Source organism: Amia ocellicauda, chromosome 12 (assembly GCF_036373705.1).
Source record: "Amia ocellicauda isolate fAmiCal2 chromosome 12, fAmiCal2.hap1, whole genome shotgun sequence".
NCBI lineage: Eukaryota > Metazoa > Chordata > Actinopteri > Amiiformes > Amiidae > Amia > Amia ocellicauda.
This window is the reverse complement of record NC_089861.1, coordinates 21309738-21327783: the sequence shown is the minus strand read 5'-3', so window position 1 is coordinate 21327783 and position 18046 is coordinate 21309738. Positions and strand designations below refer to the sequence as shown.

At 40.4% G+C, this 18046-nt stretch overlaps 1 protein-coding gene across 1 annotated transcript; it reads left to right on the top strand.

The window, feature by feature from the left end:
- Window positions 1-331: 331 nt before the first annotated feature.
- LOC136764562 (cytosolic phospholipase A2 gamma) lies at window positions 332-9482 on the top strand. The gene is made up of 5 exons (XM_066718726.1): window positions 332-384; window positions 5587-5685; window positions 6017-6171; window positions 7768-7936; window positions 8388-9482. The coding sequence occupies exons 2-5, from the start codon at window positions 5607-5609 to the stop codon at window positions 8564-8566; spliced, it is 582 nt and encodes a 193-aa protein (XP_066574823.1). The 5' UTR covers window positions 332-384; window positions 5587-5606; the 3' UTR covers window positions 8567-9482.
- The last annotated feature ends 8564 nt before the right edge of the window (window positions 9483-18046 follow it).

Genomic DNA, 18046 nt, shown 5'->3' with positions numbered 1-18046 from the left:
CACATTAAAATTCCTTTAAGGATTAAATATCGATGCCAAGTCAGAAGGAGAGTCTAGCTCTAAATGGAATATTCAATCTAAATCAAAAGAGACAGACTGTGTGTAATTTGTAAATGAATATGCATATTGCTGATGAATATGCAAAATGGTGATGAACTGACGATGGTGATGAAATGTGCGTGATGAAAAGTGCATGACCAACCTTGAGAGAAGTATTTTGGGTTAGTACCAGTACTGTTTCACCTAATTCAGGTTATTAGGTGATGAGGTATATGACTTTAAATCTTGTGTTATTAAGATAAACTAAATATTATCCTGTTTGTACATTTCTAGAGAAAGCTGAATGCTCTCTGCAGGATAGCAACCTCGAGAGGTTCACTGAAGGTGAGTACCCTACTGTTTAACCTAGTTTTTAACAATGGTGTTTAAAAAAAAAACATTGCTTACTGTGAACTATCCCCATTCCCATCCATGCTCAAGGTTTATTTGGTGAACATTTCTGCTTGTCATTCCCGGATTGATGGGGTCGATTTATTGGTGTCATGGTCCCCTAGCGCTCCCCCTCTATCCCCACTAGGGGTCATCATTTCCCTGCCTTCTCCCTGCTCACATCAATCAGTCTATTTACATTCTGGTCAACCATGTGCACTCTTGCTTCCATCCCTCTGTTCCTATTCACCCTGCACCTCCCTACCTGGTTTCTGTTCCCCTTTATAATCCCCTCACTTCCCTCAGTCGGGGCAAAGTTTCGTCAGCACTGCCTGCGATTCCGAGCCCTGTTCCACCGAGCCCTGTTCTCTCGACCATCGCCCGTGACCATGACCACGTCTTCGCCCAGCCCTTGTTTGCCCTGTTTACCGGTACCAGACCCATGCCTGTCCGACCATCCAGCACTGCACTTGGGTCCCCTGTTCCCGAGACCCCAAGGCACACGTGACAGAAAACTTCGCCTTAAAATGGACCCAGCTGCGCTGCTTTTTGAGACATGCCAGGGCAACCGGCCCATAGAGGAGTATGTGGAGGACTTCTGCGCTCTGGCTTCCGAGGTGGACTTCAACAAAAGTTCCCTTAAGGACCTTTTTCGTTGGGGGCTAAACGAGCCCATAGCCTTCTTGCTGCCTGAGGGCAAGTGCAGCTGGACCCTGGTCGCGTATATTGACGTTCACTGTGGGAGAGACTGAGGAGGTCCCGGCCACCGCTGCCCAGCCAGAGGTCCCGAAGAAAAGAAGGAAAAAGAAAAAGGTCCCGATCCCGGCTGCCGAACCAGAGGTCCCGATCCCGATCCCGATCCCGGCCGCTGCCGCTGAACCAGAGGTCCCGATCCCGGTCCCGATCCCGGTCCCGATCCCAGCCGCCGCCGCCGAACCAGAAGTCCCGATCCCGGCCGCCGCCGCCGAACCAGAGGTCCCGATTCCGGTCCCAATCCCGGTCCCGATCCCGGCCCCCACAGAAGCAGAGCTCCCGATCCTGGCCGCCGCCACCGAACCAGAGCTCCCGATCCCGATCACGGCCGCCGCTGCCGAACCAGAGGTCCCAATCCCAGTCCCGATCCCAGCCGCCGCCGATCCCGATCCCGATCCCGGCCGCCGCCGAACCAGAGGTCCCGATCCCGATCCCAGCGGCTGCCTCCGCCGCCGCCACCGCCATATGTAATGTGCTGGACAAACAAGTCCGATCCATGGAGGCCCCACCTCGCAACTTACAGGACTTAAAGGATCTGCTGCTCATGTCTTGGTGCCAGATACCACAGCACACCTTAAGAGGTCTAGTGGAGTCCATGCCTCGACAGGTCAGGGCTGTCCTTCACAATATTAGGCAGGTGGTCATAATGTTATGGCTGATTGGTGTATATATACAGTACTGTGCAAAAGTTTTAGGCAGGTGTGAAAAAATGCTGTAAAGTAAGAATGCTTTCAAAAATAGACATGTTAATAGGTTATATTTAACAATTAACTAAATGCAAAGTGAGTGAACAGAAGAAAAATCTAAATCAAATCCATATTTGGTGTGACCACCCTTTGCCTTCGAAACAGCATCAATTCTTCTAGGTACACTTGCACACAGTTTTCGAAGGAACTCAGTAGGTAGGTTGGCCAAAACATCTTGGAGAACTTCTTCATGTAATCCCAGACAGACTCGATGATGTTGAGATCAGGGCTCTGTCGGGGCCATTACATCACATATTCTTCTTTACGCTGAAGATAGTTCTTAATGACTTTTGCTGTATGTTTGGGGTCGTTGTCATGCTGATCTCAACATCATCAATGTTGCATTTAGTTTGCAATTTAGAAATTGTCTATGTCTATGTTTGAAAGCATTCTTACTTTACAGCATTTTTACTTACTTACTTTACCTGCCTAAAACATTTGCACAGTACTGTATAGATAATTGGTTTAAATGGTATTAAATAAAACAAAAGTTATGCAGTTAAAGGAATTAAACCATTAAGTACTGTGTTGCCCACTTCCTCTTACCCAGGCCTGCTCCTAAGAAAAAGAAGGCTATCACATACACACCCCCACACAACATCTTACAGCCTGGCCAACAGTGCCTACATGTGAGAGTGAGTGTGGGTGTGTGTGAAAGTGAGATAGTGTCAGGGTGAGGAAGTGGAAGTGTGAATGTGTGTTTGTGTGTGCCAGGTTGAGTGTATTATTGTGTGTGAGTATGTGTGTTCACAAAAAGTCCCGCAGCTTACACAATTTTCCATAGTCCCCTGGAAGTTTCTGCCCTTGAAAGACAGAACAGGATATGGAAGGACAGCAGCATTTAAATTAGCTCCATATTTCTGTATGCCTGTGAGACATGGACCCTGACAGCTGAGTTGGAAAGGAGAATACAAGCTCTAGAGATGAGATGCTTCTGCAGGATCCTCAACGTCAACTCTTACGCCCTCCACAATAGCAAGGCCAGCTGCTCTCCTACTGCATCTAGGAGCGAGGCCATAGATCTACTTGCAATACGTACAGTGTGGGGCAATCAGAGCAACTCTTGCACCCTCTGTGCGTCATCGTGGCAGTGGACCCCTGCTCCCGCATGAGCGGGACCACAAACCCAATGTAATTCTACATAATACACAGCTGGCTAGTCAGACATTGGAGTAGCCACAGCTGACACAACAGTAAATACAGCGGGAAGAATGCAGAATTAGGCCAGAGCATAACCCTGGAGTCATCTCCAGCAAAACGAACACATGATGGGTTTACGGACAGGGTATGTAACTTGCTCACACATTTTGCAGAGGTAATTGCCAGCAAAAACACAGTCTTAAGTGACACCAGCTTCAGATCAGCTGATTGTAGTGGCTCAAATGGTCCTTGGGAAAGTGCGTCCAGCACTACATCAAGGTGCAATGCGGGCAGTGAAGGGGTGAAGGGAGACTGCAGCCTATGAGCTACCTTCAGAAATTGCTCAGCCAGGAAATAAGACCCAGGGGGCCATGTGGACGCCATCCATCTGCCTCGGACTCCACCTCTATTACAAACTCCTCCCCAACCTTCCTAGGGGGCATGTATTGTCATCACCACTCGGTACCAGACCAGCCCCAGGGGAACACCAAGGGTTAAATTATGAGGGCTCCGCCACCAATGGAGTGCCTTCCAGCACACCAGAGTGACTGTGACTTGGCGTGTGTGATCTCAGCAAGAATGTATCCGAAGAGACCTGAACCATCACCGCAGTGGCCTCAATTGGAGGAGGCTGAGGGGGAGGGTCTGTGATGCAGAGGGACACCCTGATGCGGGCTCTCAACTGGAAGAGGCAGAGACACTTGAATATGGAGGCAACTGTCTCTGGCGCCAGCATGGCGAACAAGGCAACGGAATCGAGGAACAATCTGAGGAACTGTGTCTGCTGTGTTGACGTCATGCGGCTCTTTTCTCAATTGACCGAAGGCCCAATTTGGAGAGATGAGCGTGATTCTAACCCTGCTCCCTGGAGTGAGAAGAGACCAGCCAGTTGTCTAGATAATTGAGGACGTGGACTCCCTGGTAATGCAACAGGGCTAACTCGAAATCCTTGCACTTGGAGAAAATGCAAGGAGCTAGCGGCAGGCCAAAGGGGAGAACAGAAAACACAAAAGCTCAGCCTTCAAAGGCAAAATGGAGAAACTTCCTGTGAAAGTAGGCATCTTTCAGATCCACTGTGGTAAACCATTAGTTGAGGTTGAGCATCTTGAAGCGCAACACCTTGAGGTGGCGGTTCAGGCACCTCAGATCCAAGATGGGGCGGAAAGGGTCTATTTGCAAACACAAAGACGCAGAGAGTCTCACATCTCGGGTCCAGTGAAGAGGCAAAAGAGGAAGTTCCTGTGCAGACGTAATCTTTTATACAAACAGGAACTGGGAAGGGACGTTTGAGTGATGGGCACAGGGGCCAATATCAGCTATGTGATGCTTCGATGAGGTTCCTATGGAAGTGTGCAGAAACCCCTCCCCCTTGGGCAGTTCTTCTGACTGGAAAGATAACTGCCAATGCGCCAACCCATCCAAGGCCTCAACCATCCGCCAACATTTCAAGAGGTCTAATTAGCATTTGGTTCCCTCAAGAATAACAAGACGCCTGCCATTGACAGCATCCCGGCATAATCTTTCAAGCACGGAGGTAATTTCTGCCCCAGAATACTCCACCGGTACATCACTGAGGTCTGGGACTAGGAGATCATCACCCAACAGTGACGAGATACAAAAATTGTCACCATCTATAAGAACAAGGGTGACACATCTATTTTGCGGCAACAGATGGAGGATATCCCTTCTGGTGGCAGTTGCACCTCCCCCCCGCTCCTCATTTTGCCTCTTTTTGGCTTGAAATCAGTGAATATGAGTGAGTGATTGGGTGTGTAATAGTGAGTGTGAGTGAGAATGTGACTTTTGCCATTCGTCAAAAAGGAAATTCAATAAAACTCAAATGAGATAACAGGAGTATATTGAAGCAGGATTTTTTTTATGTCCCTTGTTTTTATTCTCTTAGCTGTCATGTCTGTCATTATTAACACACACAGCTAAATTGTATACCTTTACTTACAGTTAAAAAGATACTACTAAAGAAAAGCTTTAGAAATTATTTTATTATATGTACATTTATTGTTTAAATTCAGTGTTAGTAGACTGTTAAAATTGCATTCCTTATTTATTGTTGACTATGTTTAATAGGGAATGTCACTTCCTTACTTTAACACTAGTTTTCCAAGAAAAGCAAAATAACAGTATTCTTTCTTTCTTGTTAAACTTGTTCCCTTTCTAATTTTCCTTGACACACCTAAATCCACTAATGACTGTAAGTACCTCTACTGTTTAACCTACCTCAGTTATATGTACGTGTTAAATGGACCGTACAAAGTCACTTTTCCACTCAAACATAATTTTTCCAAGCAAATTTCCAAGCCAGCAGTCAATTGTAGACACAGAGGGACATGGGGAAAGGAATAAACATGCACTGTATGGACTCCACACTTTATGAACACAGCACTGAGCCTGAGAAGGGGGCTGGGGGAAGGGAGGAGGGGTGACATTAGAGAAAGGGTTTCTCTAAATATAGAGTGGGCTAAGTTAGAAAGCTGATCTTTAACCTGCTGTTTGTGTTTAGTAAAATGTATTATTCATGCCATGGAGAAAATCTTCCCCCTCCTCTCCAAATGGATCTGGGGAACCAAGTACAACTTCCTGCACAAGTATCCGAACTCAGGTGAATATATATTGTGTTGCAGTGCAGATAAAGCAATTGAAGAAATAAGAAAAGTCAACCCATGAACAAAGTCATCATCATCATAATAATAATAATATCAAAAGTAAAATGCAACTACAATTTGTAAAAAATCCATAAAACCAATAATATATTACAGTACAATACAACTATGTACAATGACTCAAAGAACAGTGTAATACAGTATAATTCCCTTCAGCACCAAAGTAGCACACAGAACTGTCAACTGTAGAGATGTGAATAGGTTTGGTGTAGTGACTCCACAGCACCATGCTGCTCTTACACATGCCTGTTCTGATAAATCCCTCTTCAGAGAATATTCTCCCCAGCGACCTGGTCCAAGATGAGAAGATTTACCTGATAGATGCTGGACTGTCCAATAACTGTGGCTACCCGCTAGTCCTGAGGCCAGAGAGACAAGTGCAGATCATCCTGTCCTTCGACTTCAGTGCCGGAGACCCATTTGAGGTTAATATACTTAATAAAACTGCCAAGATCAACACATTGTTATTATTTATTATTATTATTTTTATTTCTTGGCAGACGCCCTTATCCAGGGCGAATTACAACATAAGTGCAAAAATACAGAGAAGTACAAGGCATGTTATATATAGTACAGCAGGGAGCGCAATATAATACATTATTATATGGAGCTGGTTTCACTCAGTTTGGCTCTAGTTTTAGAAAACACCATTATTTTAGGTAGGGTAGTCCAAAACTAGAGTAAAGCTAAGGACACACGAATGTTAGCCCGATTTTAGCATGATTTGGCACTCCCGATAAATCTGCAGTGATCCTCACGACAAGCAGCTTGATATGCGTTGAGTAGTGAGAGACGGTCCGATGCAATCGCTTGCAATCCGATCCAATCGTAAGCTAGTCAAAGCCCCTACGATTTTTCAAAACGTTTAATATTTACGACTCGATCAGCATCGATATCAGATAAGCAATAAGAGCTGACTGAAGAAGAAAAAATAAACAGAAAGATTAAATATGACAGAAGAATTTGATTTTCATATGTATTTTTTAAAATACTTCAAATACCAATGGTTGTTTCGGGGCAGGTTATTTAAAAATACTCAAATACAGGGAAAATAATATTTTCACATACAAATACCAATTAGTATCTGTAATTGACACAAAATAAAGATACCTACAATCAATAGATCGATAGATCATACAATGAAAAGGATATAGCCTGTTACTCAGCTCCAGCTCTCACAGCAGAGTATACAGGCTATTGGCCTCGCCTCCCCAGCCATGTCTTTGCCCACATCCTCTTTTTGCTACACTTTTTGTGTTTGTCTGCATAGGTGAACGCAAACCACAACAGCGGTGAGCTTGTGGTCGTTTTCTTGTTGCATAGATTTCTGCAGTTCTGCACAGATCTGCAGAAATCCACTGATTCCATTGGTGGAGCAGCGCAGATCTGCGCAGAACTGCAGACATCTGCGCTACATGAACGTGACCTGTAAATGTCCAGGTCTGTGTTTGTTTACCTTGTCTCTGGATGGATCACGTGTGTTTCCACGAAGTGTGGGGAATTTAGAGGCTGTGTTGGAGATCCCCATGACAAACGATTTCAGATCAGTCGTTAAGTTTTTTTAAACGATCATGTAGTGTGCATTCCTGCACGACGCAAAAGACACAAATTCTGTGAAAAATGGTCGTTAAGTGTGAGTTGCTAATCGTTTTCAAAATTGGGTCAGATTGTAAAAATCATGTAGTGTGACCCTAGCATTAATCAAAGTTTTTGAAACCAGTTATAATAAATATATAAAGAGCTATATAAAACAACACAGAGCAGCACAGCACAACATAATACATAGCAAAATACTTTCATAGGGTCTGTCCATCAGCATCAAATGAAAACAAAGAGAACAATATAGTCCATGCCAGACAAATTGATTGTAGAAACACTATGTATGGGAAGATATTTGGACAGATTGGAAAGAGTGTGAAGCTAGCTAGCTCTCTCTCTCTCTCTCTCTCTCTCTCTCTCTCTCTCTCTCTCTCTCTCTCTCTCTATCTATCTTTATTCTCCTGCTATCTCTGGTCCTACAGACAGTCCATCAAGCAGCAGAGTACTGTAAGAAGAACAGCATTCCCTTCCCAGACATCCCAGCAGTGAGTGAGGAGGAGAAGGCCTGTCCCTCAGACTGCTACATCTACAGAGGGAAGAACACGCCCACTGTGATGCATTTCCCTCTCTTCAACAGGGTCAACTGTGGAGGTTAGTCATGATATGAGGACTGTAGAAAATTCATAATAAAGTAATAGTTTGTCCCCTGAGACTTTCATAGAATAGTCAGTCAGCATATGTAATACAGGTACACAGAATAAAGGCAATTTTAGGCATTGTGTGTTACCCTTTACTGATGTCACAGAGTGTGTAGTTGAGTGAATGACGGCATAAGGTGCAAAAAACATTCAATGTAACAAACTTCAACACTTGTTTAATTAACATCAGGTGTTTAATTATCACATGAACAGCATTGTTTGCCACACACAGCTGGATAAACTTCTTCCTATGTCCCTGTATTAAAAAAAAACGTTTTTTTCGCTTATATATCACACAGAAAAACTTACAATTAAATGCACTTTGATGACAGAGATAGAGAACAAACCTATCAAACCGTTTTGGGCTTCAAAAACAAAAAGACTTCTATTCCATCTTCCCTCAGACTCAAAGAAGATCAAGGCAATGGGGAAAACATACTGTACACGTAAAACGTCCTACAGCAAGAATGAGATACAAGCACTATTAAACAAGAGCAAGCATAACGTGCAGAACAACCATGACAAGATTGTCGCCGAGATACAGAAGGCTGTGGAGGCAGAATGGAAGAAGAACCAGAAATGAAATGCACCACGGATTATCTGCACATAATAGGCATCAGCAACACTGAAATTAGCTTCAAAAATGATCTGCTTTGCAGCAAACCTTTTATTTTAATTTTTTCATATAGCTTTGGCTTAAAATTTGACACTGAAAGCACTTCATTTTATTAATTCCACTTTATTACATGTCTCCAATATACTGGTGTGCTATCAAAGTAATTAATATGTATCAATTAATTATTAGTTCTTGATTATAGTTAAAATATTTAAAACATCAACATTTGTTGTTTTGATTACATCAAAAATCTAAAATATTTTACCAAACCATATTTGTACGAATTCCACAGGAAAAAGTATTACTCTAGTATTACTCATTTCAGATTTAAAGTTTCAGCTTAATAGTTCCCTTCATTTATCAAAAAGATTACCAATACCCCTACACAAAAGACATAAAAAAGTGATATCATTTAACATGAACTAATTAAATAACGTTTTATTATTATTATTATCATTCAACCATTTTCTAGCTAACAAATTAGAGCATTTATGAACTCAATGGAAACATGAATTCAAACTCATTCATATGCTCGTTTCGCTATATCAAATATCATTCATAATTTGTTCATGGTGATGGGACTTTTTGCTTTTAATTAATCAAGTGTCATGCTGCTACAGATTATTAATCTGAACGTAATATTCTATCAGATGCTTCTTTCTTCTGCTTAGAAATATAACTGCTATCAAGTACAGGTGGTTTGCTTTTAGTGGGTGGGGAAAATTATTGTTTGAATCTGGCTCTGGGCCTGCTTGCATGAGAAACTGTTGTGCCACAATGATTTCAACATAATCACTGCTTTCCATTTGCTTTTTCATGTTTTTGCATTTTATTACCACATGTACAATTTAACTGCATTAAATTTACACATATTGGAACTGTCTACATGTGAGATTTGTATGTATTTTATGTTCACTCAGGCAACCCAGAATATTGGTAATGAATTAAGAGGCACCAAGCAGGCTGCTGTAAAATACCATGACCAAGGATGGTAATTCCATAATAACATAAAGGAAATTATATCTTAGCTTCTGCATACATCTCTCTTTTGTAGATTTTCAGTCATGTTAACCAAGGGAAATACAGAGGTGTAAACTGAATTCCACTAAGGAAACATGATTGGGGTAAACTCTGTAGGAAAGAATTCTTCAGAGGACTCTGAATCTAGGATAGGATACAAAGTCACCTGCACTACGACAGTAAAAGAGAGGAGATTGAGACACAGTAGAATATTTTTTGTTTCTTCCCTTTGTTGTTGTATAGTTTGTTTCATGTGTTAATGATTTGGATTATTAGACCATGAGCTCGAGCCATTAATCTCAAGGTCATCTGAAAAAAATGAAAATATTTTTTTTATTTTCTGTATTAACGACAGTGGCTCTCAAAAGTATTCACCCCACTTGGACTTTTCCATATTTAATTGTGTTACAACATGAAATCAGAATGGATTTAATCAATAACTTTGATCAACACAGAAAATGTCCCTAATGTCAAAGTGAAAAAAATAATCTGCAAATAATCTAAATTAATTACAAATACAAAACAGAAAATAATTGAATGCAGTAATCATCCCTTGAGACATCTGATTGAGCTGTGGTGAAACCACAATAGTTGTTTCTATTTTACATTGTATTAATTTTGTTTTGATTAAATAGTTTATCAACAACCTGTAAAACACTGTATAATAGTTAATTAACAAATTATATCCAATTGATCATTATTTTTATATAACATGCTATTGACATCACACAGGTACACAGGATTTGAATAAAATTGGATGGAATTTTTGTGAAGTTTTGATAGGGACTATTAGGTTATTTAAGGAGACACCGGAAGCATTTAATTTATCAAAAAGTTAAACAGAATGCTTGAGAGATAGTGGCAATGAGCACGACAGAGGACATTACATGTTGTGTATTTGAAGCATCATATAAAAAATTTAACTGAAAGGATAAATAGGAGAGAGAGACAAAAATGTCAATATATTTGTTGTCTTTTCTTAAATTTTGTTTTTGTTTTTTGAAATCTCAATACTTTAAATTTGATACAGAAATCATTCTGGAATGGCACAAAAGGAGAACATTACAGTGGACATTAAACTATATTTGTAAAATCAATTGAGGTTATATGTGTTGCTGGTTTTACTACTATTGTAATTTATATTAAAATAGTTTTAATTTGTTCTTCAAATCCAAATAATAAATGTGTATATTTAAACATGATTGTTTTTGGTGAACAATTAGAACTTACCATAGAAACGTGACGCTAGCAACATTAAGCAACAATAAGAGTTCTACTTCCGGTAAGCAATACAGCTAGAAGGCTTTGTCGTTTCAAAATAAAAGTATTGCCATTCCCGCCTATGGGGAATATACATATGTCATTCCCGAAAAAACCAAGGACTGTGCACCCCGCAAAGGGGGGTGAAATGTAATGTACAGACACCTACTGAATAGAATATGGCCTTAGAAGGCCCAGTTTCTCGTCATTGTAAGTGTTGCTGGCTTTTGAATAGCCCACAGGTTGCCCAAAACTGACACCTCCCTGCCATTCCCGCCTATGGGGTATATACATATGTCATTCCGAACCTCAACAATAATGTATAATGAAACACAAACAACTTCATATTTTTTAATTGTTTTAATTGTTTTTTAATTTCCTAAGTTTTTTTAACTGCATAGCACAAATACACTCACCTAAAGGATTATTAGGAACACCTGTTCAATTTCTCATTAATGCAATTATCTAACCAACCAATCACATGGCAGTTGCTTCAATGCATTTAGGGGTGTGGTCCTGGTCAAGACAATCTCCTGAACTCCAAACTGAATGTCTGAATGGGAAAGAAAGGTGATTTAAGCAATTTTGAGCGTGGCATGGTTGTTGGTGCCAGACGGGCCGGTCTGAGTATTTCACAATCTGCTCAGTTACTGGGATTTTCACGCACAACCATTTCTAGGGTTTACAAAGAATGGTGTGAAAAGGGAAAAACATCCAGTATGCGGCAGTCCTGTGGGCGAAAATGCCTTGTTGATGCTAGAGGTCAGAGGAGAATGGGCCGACTGATTCAAGCTGATAGAAGAGCAACTTTGACTGAAATAACCACTCGTTACAACCGAGGTATGCAGCAAAGCATTTGTGAAGCCACAACACGTACAACCTTGAGGCGGATGGGCTACAACAGCAGAAGACCCCACCGGGTACCACTCATCTCCACTACAAATAGGAAAAAGAGGCTACAATTTGCACAAGCTCGCCAAAATTGGACAGTTGAAGACTGGAAAAATGTTGCCTGGTCTGATGAGTCTTGATTTCTGTTGAGACATTCAGATGGTAGAGTCAGAATTTGGCGTAAACAGAATGAGAACATGGATCCATCATGCCTTGTTACCACTGTGCAGGCTGGTGGTGGTGGTGTAATGGTGTGGGGGATGTTTTCTTGCCACACTTTAGGCCCCTTAGTGCCAATTGGGCATCGTTTAAATGCCACGGCCTACCTGAGCATTGTTTCTGACCATGTCCATCCCTTTATGACCACCCATCCTCTGATGGCTACTTCCAGCAGGATAATGCACCATGTCACAAAGGTCGAATCATTTCAAATTGGTTTCTTGAACATGACAATGAGTTCACTGTACTAAACTGGCCCCCACAGTCACCAGATCTCAACCCAATAGAGCATCTTTGGGATGTGGTGGAACGGGAGCTTCGTGCCCTGGATGTGCATCCCACAAATCTCCATCAACTGCAAGATGCTATCCTATCAATATGGGCCAACATTTCTAAAGAATGCTTTCAGCACCTTGTTGAATCAATGCCACGTAGAATTAAGGCAGTTCTGAAGGCGAAAGGGGGTCAAACACAGTATTAGTATGGTGTTCCTAATAATCCTTTAGGTGAGTGTATATATAGTGACAATTTTTTTTTTGAATATGCAGAATTGTTGTTACACAGAGAGAGTGCTCTAATGGGTTTCTTTTAGCTGTCCATTGGGGGGAAAAAACAATGTAAGAAACTCTCTATCTTACCTTTTCCAATGACTCTGAAATGTAGTTATTTACCATGTAATAGTACATTTTACTATGTACTTATGTAAGATATTAGTACAGCACATTTTCTACAATGTAGGATTTCTCCATGGGAACCTGTGCCTCTTCACAGTATAGAAAATGGCTATTATTCCCCAGAAACTAATCGTACAGTATAATCATAAATCTCGAAAAACGACTCACTTCTAAATCTTTTGTAGTCATTTTTGTATTACTTTAGTATAAATACATGTTAATTTGGATTCATGTAGTTTTTTTCTAACTTTATGTGAACGAAAAGACACAAATTTGCCCGTTTTCTCTATGGGAATAGGCACATTTCAAAATATCACTGTCCTGGTCACAAAAGCAAAGTTTGTGGGGAATAATAGCCATTTTCTATACTTTTGAGGCATAAGCAATTACGAAATAACACTTACTACCCAGGAACAAAAACTGTGTTACAGTGTTATTGCACACCAGTGACATAAGATGAACACAAACAATATACACAAAACCCGCAGGTATAACAATAGCGGATGCACAAAGCTCTCGACAGCACAGACAACACACTCAGAATGACGAGCCTCCTGCTGGCCGAAACGGGAGGGTATGAAATATAGTGGTTTGTGATTTTCTTTCAACTGTCCCAAGAACAAGAAACATCACATTTTCCATTTTAACTTTTCCAATAAGTTCCAGAAATGAAAGTACTTATTTATCATTTACTTACTTTATGTACTTGCTAACATAGTTAAATTAATATATCACTTGCTTGAAAGAACTACAGTGGTCTTTGAGTAATAGAAATGTGAGCACATAGAGAAAGGTTAAGATAATATGCTTCAAATGAAACTTAAGAGTGAGAATACATTATAGATAAGAGTTCCTGGCTTTCTTAATCACCTCAAAGAATACCAAGCACTGAAAGTGTGTTTCATTTTTATTATCACAATTGTTACAATATTAATGATCTGGACTCTGGGATAGTTAGCAAATTTGCAGATGATACTAAAATAGGTGGCTCAGCAGATACAATCTTGGCAGCACAGACTATTCAGTGGGACTTAGATAACATTCAGTTGTGGGCCGACACCTGGCAGATGAAATTCAATGTGGACAAGTGCAAGGTAATACATGCAGGTAACAAAAATGTCCACTATAATTACACTATGGGAGGTACAGATCTAGATGAAGTAACGCATGAGAAAGACCTAGGAGTCTATGTGGACTCCTCACCTTCTCCATCCAAACAATGTGGGGAAGCAATAAAAAAGGCAAACAGAATGCTAGGGTATATTGTCAAAAGTGTAGAATTTAAAACAAGGGCAGTAATGTTCAGACTGTACAATGCGCTAGTTAGACCTCATCTGGATACTGTGTGCAGTTCTGGGCTCCACACTTCAAGAAAGATATCGCTGCTCTAGAGGCAGTTCAGAGGAGAGCAACCAGACTTATTCCAGGTCTGAAGGGAAAGTCCTACTGAGACTGAGGAACTGAACCTTTTCACCCTGGAACAGAGGAGACTACGTGGGGACTTGATCCAAGTCTTCAAAATCATGAAAGGCATCGACCACATCAAACCAGAGGAGCTTTTCCAGATCAGCAGGGACACACGCACCCGGGGACACAAATGGAAATTGGGCTTCAAGGCATTCAAAACGGAAAACAGGAGACACTTCTTTACACAGAGAGTTGTCACAATCTGGAATAAACTACCCAGCGATGTGGTTGAAGCTGAAAGTTTGGGAACATTTAAAAATAGTCTGGATAGAATCCTTGGATCACTTAGATATTAATGAACACCAAACGAGCACGATGGGTCGAATGGCCTCCTCTCATTTGTAAACTTTATGTTTCTTATGTTAAGATATGTGCTAGTAGATATGTCTTGTAAATGATACAACTTGACTCCCTTACTTATTACTCTTACTACAGGTTTGTAACGGCAAACAACGCTTTTTGCCATATTATGTTTAATTTACAGATATCTTTAACCAGGGCAAGTTACAGTTGAACAAAATACATGTTTCATGATCAATCATACAGTAGCAGCAGCTACAATATAGCAGGTTATAATTTAACTAAAGTTTGCACATTGCATTACATTGCATCTGTCATGGCATTTATGGATTTATGGACACATTTATTAAACCAGTCTTTAATGTTTTAGAGTGAAACCCAGATCTGCTGTATTTATTAATTAATTAATTTAACTTGTAAATGGGCACACGTTAACTAAATTGTGTTCAACTTCACAGTGATGGTCTCTGTGGAGATGTTGTACAACAGAGCTACACATCATTCACAGGATGACAGCCTGAAACATCGTCCAGATGTTCATAAAATATTTATAAAATCGGCTGCTACCGCTCCGATTATTGTCCTTCAGTTTTTATGTTTTACTTTTTAAAATCTTTTTTCACAGGAACAATGCACATTAATCAACATTTAATACATTTAAATGTGTCAGAGTTAGCCAATTGGCTAATTTTCATCTGTTTTCATCTGTTTTTAAAACTAACACACAAAAAATGACATAACATTACACTTTAAAACAAACTTAGGACAATACTATGACACTAGACGTACACCAATACAAGCTAAAATAAAACACAACTCTTAACAGACATATAGACAAAGACAGATACAACAACACCATCAAAATGCTAACATTACAGAAACAAACCCATTAACGAGATATTGTACAAATTACTAGACAACTGCATGGAAAATTATCATTGGTGTGCTGTTATTAGTGTTCACATGCTTTGTTCTCAATGAGCTAAACTTTCTACTGGTTTTGAATGACCAGCAATGACCTCTTATGGTTATTGGTAAAGTGTTTTGTTGCTTAGAGGCTCTTACAGAGAAGACTGATTGACTAAAGGCACTTTTTCTGAATGGTATGACACAATCCCCCCTAGCTACAGCTCTGGTTGTTTGATTTTTTTATAACTTCTGTGTTATGAAAGCCCCAAGTGGAGGTGAAGCCAGTCCATGTAGGATTTTAAAAACAAGACATACATTTGTATACTTAAATATATTTCCCCAAGAAAGTCATTTGTGCTTCCTTAGCACATTACAGTGATGATGGCTGGTTGGTTTTCTGTCAAACGTCTTCAGTGTTTGTTTATATACTGACTCTAGGGGTTTCAGTACAGATTAGGTGGTTTGTGCCCAGCTTGTTTAGCAATATGTCATGTGAGAAATTCTCATGGTGTTCATGTAAATTCTGGCTGCCTCAGTTGAGAGACAGTTTCTAATGAATCGGAAGTTGGAAAGATTGAATTTTAGCTCCGTTCACATCTTTCTTTATTTGTGATTTGAAAGATAGATTCATATCACTCACAATGCCAATATATTTAAATTCCTGCACCACCTATAATTTTACTCAAAATGCCTTTAAAAAACATGCACACTGTTTTTGTCACATTTTGTTGATGGCATGATAGATTTAGCCACTGTGTGACATGATTCATCGCATCATTAAGTTTTTGTGTGGCCTGTTGTTTATTTTTGGCATGCACATACAGTGCATCCGGAAAGTATTCACAGCGCTTCACCTTTTCCACATTTTGTTATGTTACAGCCTTATTCCAAAATTGATTAAATTCAATATTTTCCTCATAATTCTACAAACAATACCCCATAATGACAATGTGAAAGAAGTTGGTTTGAAATCTTTGCAAATTTATTAAAAATAAAAAACAAAAAAAGCACATGTACATAAGTATTCACAGCCTTTGCTCAATACTTTGTTGAAGCACAAATTGGCACCAATTACAGCCTCAAGTCTTTTTGAGTATGATGCTAAAAGCTTGGCACACCTATTTTTGGGCAGTTTCTCCCATTCTTCTTTGCAGGACCTCTCAAGCTCCATCAGGTTGGATGGGGAGCGTCGGTGCACAGCCATTTTCAGATCTTTCCAGAGATGTTCAATCGGGTTCAAGTCTGGGCTCTGGCTGGGTCACTCAAGGACTTTCACAGAGTTGTCCTGTAGCCACTCCTTGCTTCACTGTAGGGATGGTATTGGCCAGGTGATGAGCGGTGCCTGGTTTCCTCCAGACATGACGCTTGCCATTCAGGCCAAAGAGTTCAATCTTTGTTTAAATTTTGTTTCTCATGGTCTGAGAGTCCTTCAGGTGCCTTTAGGCAAACTCCAGACAGGCGGTCATGTGCATTTTACTCAGGAGTGGCTTCTGTCTGGTCACTCTACCATACAGGCCTGATTGGTGTAGTGCTGCAGAGATGGTTGTTCTTCTGGAAGGTTCTCCTTTCTCCACATAGACACTCTGGAGCTCTGTCAGAGTAACCATCGGGTTCTTGGTCACCTCCCTGACTAAGGCCCTTCTCCCCCGATCGCTCAGTTTGGCCGGGCAGCCAGCTCTAGGGAGAGTCCTGGTGGTTCCAAACTTCTTTGGAAGGCCACTGTGCTCATTGGGACCTTCAATGCTGCAGAACATTTTCTGTACTTTTTCTGTTCCCCAGATCTGTGCCTCGATACAATTCTGTCTCTGAGGTCTGCAGACAATTCCTTGGACTTCATGGCTTGGTTTGTGCTCTGACATGCACTGTTAACTGTTGGACCTTATATAGACAGGTGTGTGCCTTTCCAAATCATGTCCAATCAACTGAATTTATCACAGGTGGACTCCAATCAAGTTGTAGAAACAGGATGCACCTGAGCTCAATTTTGAGTGTCATGGCAAAGGCTGTGAATACTTATGTACATGTGCTTTTTTTGATTTTGATTTTTAATAAATTTGCAAAGATTTCAAACAAACTTCTTTCACATTGTCATTATGGGGTATTGTTTGTAGAATTTTGAGGAAAATAATGAATTTAATCCATTTTTTAATAAGGCTGTAACATAACAAAATGTGGAAAAAGTGAAGCGCTGTGAATACTGTCCGGATGCACTGTATACGCTCATTTGGAAAACATTTGTATACAAACTTGGTCACATATTAAATGGAAGCACTACTGTCCCCACAGATATATTTCTTTTTACCATCATCATTTGTAAATTCACAGTAACAACCTGTATGGTTGTTAGTCTTAAATCACAAATACAGATACCATTATTATTTTAACTGTTTTAACTGTACACGTTTGGTGTGTTTTTGTAATGTTAAGTCCACTGCATAAACCTGCAACAAGAGTATTGCTGATGGTGCATGTGGTTCGGCAGACATGTTGGATTATATGATTTTACAAATTCACATACTAAAACATCTACCTTTTCAAAATCTCCAGGCTCACCATGCTCAAACGTTACATAAATAATACTGGTAAGGCTATCTGTCTAAGGCAAGACAAGGCAAGTGGCTGTGTCAGAAAAACATAGCTACCAGAAGCTAATCTGATTGGACATATAGAAATTGGAATATTTAACACACAAACACTTAACACTGAA

What these genes read in the sequence shown, in the direction of transcription:
- LOC136764562 (XM_066718726.1), top strand. Translation starts at nt 5,607, where the DNA reads ATGGAGAAAATCTTCCCCCTCCTCTCCAAATGGATCTGGGGAACCAAG. An exon ending in GCACAAGTATCCGAACTCAG is followed by an intron (nt 5,686 to 6,016) that starts GTGAATATATAT and finishes ATCCCTCTTCAG; the next exon opens with AGAATATTCTCCCCAGCGAC. An exon ending in CAACAGGGTCAACTGTGGAG is followed by an intron (nt 7,937 to 8,387) that starts GTTAGTCATGAT and finishes ATCTTCCCTCAG; the next exon opens with ACTCAAAGAAGATCAAGGCA.